Here is a 5,268-nt window from a genome sequence, read left to right as displayed (position 1 = left end):
CTCCTGGGCAGGTGCTGCGGGGGCCGCCTGGCTGCACCTCGCACTCCACAACCTCCCTGCCCAGACGGTGACCACGACCCTGTCAGCCAGGAGGGGCCTCACCAGCTACACCTTCCAGCATCTCCACCCCGGCACCCAGTACTGGCTGGGGCTGAGCGTCATGGCCGGGCCCTACACCGTGGCAGGGCCCAATGCCACTGCTTGGACATGTGAGTATGACGGCCAGGGGTGGGGGAGGGCCTCGGTGGCCCTGGCTTTCTCTCTACCTCTGGTCCAGCATCTGAATTCAAAGGTCTCCTGCCAGAGCCCCAGGTGCAGAGGGCAATTATTCTGCGTGGACCTGGCTGAAGTTGCACCATTCAACCCAACTTCCTCCACCTTCTGGGCTCAGGCTGACAAAGGCCCTGAGAGAGGGTGACATCCACCACAGTCCTGGTTTGCTGCTGACACCATGTCTGTAGCACTGCAAACAGTTCTGGCCCCCGACTTGCTCTCCCAGGAAAACCGGGGGGAAATGGAGTGGGCAAGCCTAGCCTCCTGGACAGAGCAAGAGCATGCCGAACGCCAAGACAGCTTTGGCCCTCTCTGGTGAGGAGCACAAATTATGGAAGTGCCAAGCTGCAAACTCAGGGTTGTTGTGACTTGGAATTGTCCTGGCCCTGGACAGAGACACTGGTCAGGCATACGCTGGAAGGACCTGGGTGCCACCAGGTGACAAGTCTCCAGCTCTTTCCTTCGCCTGCCAGTCCAGGAAGCTGGGGCCTGCTGACACTGCAGCTGGGATTTTGGAAGACCTCCACACCCCCAGCTGGTTTGTTTCTGCTGTGAAGTGAGTCTGACAGGATCCCTGCTGTTGCTGTCTGCAGCTCTGACCTACCCAGCTCAACAAAAGTCCCCAATGCCAGACACACAAGGCAGGGATGTCCAGCCAAGAGTTTGGTCCAGGCTGGTTCCTGGGAATATCAGCAAGCTCATGACAGGACACAAATGGAGAGGAGGGGAACTTTTAGGAATTTCACAGCAGGGGTGCCAGCTTTATCTGGGCTCTGCTAGACCAGGAATGGTTGTGCTAGGGCATGGAGACAGCACGCTCCAAAAGGACATATAAGGCTGGATGTACCCCTGCAGATAAGGAAGCAGGGAATGAGGCTCAAGGGGTGAATGGGGTCCAGAACACCCCATAATCCTGATGCACACAATACCGTTCCCTTCCCTTCCAGACCCCCTGAGCCCTGGCAATGTGACCCTGAGCAGTGCAGAGGAGCAGAGCTCCTTGCAGGCTCGCTGGAGCACCCCAGCGGGAGAAAGGGACTTCTACCTGGTGACACTGCAGGAGGCAGAGGACGGTGCTCCAACGAGGAACATCTCTGTCGGTGGAGACAACGGTCATGTCACCTTCCATGGCCTGAGCCCCGGGAAACAATACTCTGTCCAGGTGACGGCGGTGGCTGGGCCTTACCGGGCATCAGCTAGCAGCACAACAGCCTGGACACGTAAGCAGAAAGTCTGAGTGTGTCCTTTTTCAAGGGCATTTCTGCTGCCTGATGGAGGGGCTGATAACCAGAGGGAAGCTGGTGGGATGGGGAGGGGGATTGCGGCAGGGGCAGAGACAAGGCTGTGCAGTGCAGTGGCAGCTGGTCTCAAGACCAGGCTGTGGGTCAGAGCAGCAAAATCTGCTGCCCTACAGCTCCTCGTGAGGGTGGACTCAGAGATCTTTGGCAGACTTGTGCCAGGTAGTGTCAGGTATGAATCAGGACCAGATCCTACTCAGTAACCTTTGGACTCAGTGTTCGGCAGGCTTCAAGACAGCTTCCCCTCCCTCTGCTCACAGCAGCTGGTTTGGTTCGGTAGTGAAGCACCACTGGTCCCCCCAGAGCAACATCTCCCTGTGCCCAGTCCCTCCTGGGTGACTCATGGAGCCATGGTTGGTGCTGTCCCAGAGCTGCCACCCCAGCAGGGAAGGGATAGAGTCTTCAACAGTGTGGGGAGGCACTCACCCAGCCCCCAGCACCAAGAGCAGCAAAAGGCTCTCCCTGCAGCCCTGGCTGCCTGTGTTTGGTGGGGGGACCACTGCAGAGTGTCACGAGAGCAATCTAGCTGCCTGACGCACTGCCCCATGCAGTGACGTGCACGGTCCCATCCTTGTCCCTTGCAGAGCCGCTAGCACCATCTGGTGTGAGTCTGTCCAGCCAGGGGAGACCCTACAGCCTACTAGCCAGCTGGGAGGAGGCAATGGGAGAAGGCTACGTGCTGGCCCTCAGCCCCATGGAGCACCCCGTGAAGAACAGCTCACTGCTCAGAGGTGTCACTAACTTCACCTATGAGGGCCTCCACCCTGGGACCCTCTACACCTTTGAGGTCAGCACCGTGGCTGGCCCCTACACATCCGCACCCCGGCGCATCACCAACTGGACATGTGAGTGCCACAGCCCTGCCCACAGCCAGCCCTGGGATTCCCGCTGGATCTTGCCCTTCCCTGCAATGTTGTGCTTCAGGGCATGTGATAGCACAGATCTTCCACAGCTTCATGCAGTAAAAGAGCAAAAGGCTCAGGACGAAAGCGTAGGTGCTGCTGGTTGTGTCTGACCCTGATCCCAATTGCCTGGCATAAGGGTCAGCAGAGCCCAGTGGCCTCCTTCTCCCTCGGGCCACCCTCCTGTGGCACTGCTCAGGCTGCATCAGCCTTGAATCACCTCTCCACCCCCCTGGTCCAGACCATCCCACCCACCACCTCCTCCAGCACCAGAGCAGTCCTATTTACCATGCCAGTTTGAACTCTGTGCTGCCAAACTGGCAGGTGTGGGTGTCAGCAGGGGTGACAGTGGCCTGCTCAGACCCCATGTGGTGGTGGCTAGAGCACCTGGATGTGGGTTTTCCACGGGAAGGGGCTCTAGCCCCAGCACATTTGGGGTTGGACTTCTACCAGGTGACCCCAGGCTGGGTGCAGCTATGACTCTAGACTTTTCCTTTCCTAGATCCTTTGCCCCCGGAGCAGCTGACCCTCAGCAATCAGGGCCACAGCACTTCTCTGCAAGCCTCCTGGACAGCAGCTCCCACTGGCAGCACTGGCTACACAGTCACCCTCTGGGAAACCAAGTCCCAGGAGCAGGTCATGAACATGACTGTGGGGAACAACTGGACAAATGTCACCTTCGAGGACCTGGTCCCTGGGCGACAGTATATGCTGGAGATGGCTGCTATGGCTGGACCTTACAGATCCCCTGTGCGATCAGCCACAGACTGGACGTGTGAGTGTGATACCGCTACCTCAACCCTACTGCAAATTGCAACCATGGCCTGCTAACTAGAGCAGAAAGCTTACAGCATGGCAGCAAGACAGAGTGTGGACTACGTATGGGGAAGCAGGGCAACCAGGGGCAGGGATGCATAGAGAGACAAAGTGGAAGGACAACCAGAGCCACATTCAGTAGGGTTGCAAGTAAAAGGGACTTCAGTGCAGGACAAACCCGTTACTGAACAGAAAACATTTCCAAATGTTTCCAAATGCAGGAAAGGTAGGGACCCGCTCCCGTGTTTATTCCGGAGTGGAAGCTCAGGCTGTTCTGCACTTTCATGTGCCAGGGCTGATTTCTGACCTGAGCCCACCAGGGACAGGCAGTGGCGAGTGCCCAGAACCAGCGCGTACAGGCCCCCGCTCCACACTGCGGCACCTCCACCACGATTGCCTCTCACTGCCTGGATGTCTCTTCTCTCTCAGACCCCCTGGCTCCAGCTGGCGTGACCTTGACCAACACCCGACGCCCGCTGGGACTCTCTGCCTTCTGGGAGAAGGCTGATGGCGACGTTGACCAGTTCCATCTCCAGCTCTACAGCAAGAGCCATCCAGCACAGAGGAACATCTCCGTGGGGCCAAACACCCACAACTTCACATTCCTGGGGCTGTCCCCTGGCATTCAGTACTTCCTGAAGGTGACCGTCCTCGCTGGCCCGTACAGATCCTCGTCACATTTTGCCACCGAGTGGACATGTGAGTGAGAAATGTTCCCAGCCTCCTGCAGAGATGAGGCATCCTGGCACTGCCTGCAAGACTGGCAGTGACATGGACATGTCCGGGTGGAGGGAGGACTCTAGTGAGACCTGCATGCTCCCTGCCCCTTGGAATCGAAGCACGTGTCATGAGTTGGGTGCTGTATGTTGGCTTCTGGGCCCCAAAAGACCCTTTTCCCCAGCTCTGACTTTCCTCAGTCAAGCTGAACCTTCTGCCTAGACCACTCGTAATCTCAAGGCCAACCTAGGACTGGTGGGAGAATGATGTGAGAGAAGCAGCATAGACACTGGTATGGGCTTGCTGCTCCCTGTCCATGGAGCAGAGCAGCCCACTGGGGAGCTGAGTGCTCTCTTCTCAGTACAGCACTTGCCTACCTGCAGGGCCTCGGGGACATGCATGGGCAACTTGCATGTCTCCTCAGGACAACAGTAGAGCTGGCAAGTCATCTGCCACCACTTCTTCTTTAGCCCTGTGCAGAAGTGCAGGCTGTGTCCTGGCTTCTCTACCGTCATCTCATGGATCTCCATGCTGTGTTTCCCCCTAGATCCACTGTCTCTGGCTAACGTGAGTGTACAGCCTGGCCGGAGACCCCAGGAGCTACATGTGAGCTGGGTGGAGGCAGGCGGTGGCAGAGACCACTTGGTACAGCTCTCGGTGGCTGAATCCCTGTCCATCATCAGGAATGTGTCTGTCCCCCGTGGAGTCAGCCAGCTTGACCTGGAAGGGCTGGTGCCGGGGTCCCGATACCGTGTGGAGATAATTTCTCAAGCTGGGCCTCATCGCACCTCCTCTCAGACTGCCATTGGCTACACTGGTAGGAATGCAGCTCTTCTGCACCTATCCCCACCCCTGGCGCCCAGCTTGGCCCTGACCTGGCGAGGGACTGGGCTGATGCAGGTCCCAGGGCTGTTCTTCTCTGAGACCATGTCCCCCCAGCCCCACTGGTGCCTGTCTCCTACTCAAGATGCTGGCTCTCTTGTTGGGATCCTCACTCATCCTGAGGCCAGCAGCTCAATGGGGTGTGCTGTGAGCCTGCCCCAGCACTTTGGGACAAGGGAGTCTCAGGCTGTGGTGGTGGTGCACTGTTATCACCTGGGACACAGGGAGCAGCTTTGATCTGGGAGCAACCCGTTGTTCTCAGCAGTCTTTAGACAGCATGTTAGTTGCTCACAGTCCTGCAGCTCCCAGCTTCATTCACAAACTAGAGTCAGTCCTGAGCATCCCAGGTTTGTCCCCTGTAATGCTGTTTCTCTCCTGCA

The 5,268-nt window shown here is 57.8% G+C and overlaps 1 protein-coding gene across 1 annotated transcript in view; it reads left to right on the top strand.

Annotated features, from left to right (window-relative positions):
- LOC104626053 (receptor-type tyrosine-protein phosphatase V-like) overlaps window positions 1-5,268 on the top strand; it is a gene marked incomplete at its 3' end in the record, with an annotated part of 37,346 nt that overhangs the window by 16,137 nt on the left and 15,941 nt on the right. Inside the window, exons 4-9 of the mRNA XM_010293871.1 lie at window positions 12-209; window positions 1,221-1,493; window positions 2,156-2,416; window positions 2,976-3,248; window positions 3,719-3,988; window positions 4,554-4,823. Of these exons, the coding sequence (XP_010292173.1) occupies window positions 12-209; window positions 1,221-1,493; window positions 2,156-2,416; window positions 2,976-3,248; window positions 3,719-3,988; window positions 4,554-4,823 (1,545 nt within the window). The remainder of the gene's footprint in view (window positions 1-11; window positions 210-1,220; window positions 1,494-2,155; window positions 2,417-2,975; window positions 3,249-3,718; window positions 3,989-4,553; window positions 4,824-5,268) is intronic.

Source organism: Phaethon lepturus, unplaced genomic scaffold (assembly GCF_000687285.1).
Source record: "Phaethon lepturus isolate BGI_N335 unplaced genomic scaffold, ASM68728v1 scaffold5349, whole genome shotgun sequence".
In the NCBI taxonomy this organism is placed as follows: domain Eukaryota; kingdom Metazoa; phylum Chordata; class Aves; order Phaethontiformes; family Phaethontidae; genus Phaethon; species Phaethon lepturus.
Note: the sequence above shows the minus strand (reverse complement) of the source record. Positions and strands in the feature narration are given on the sequence as shown.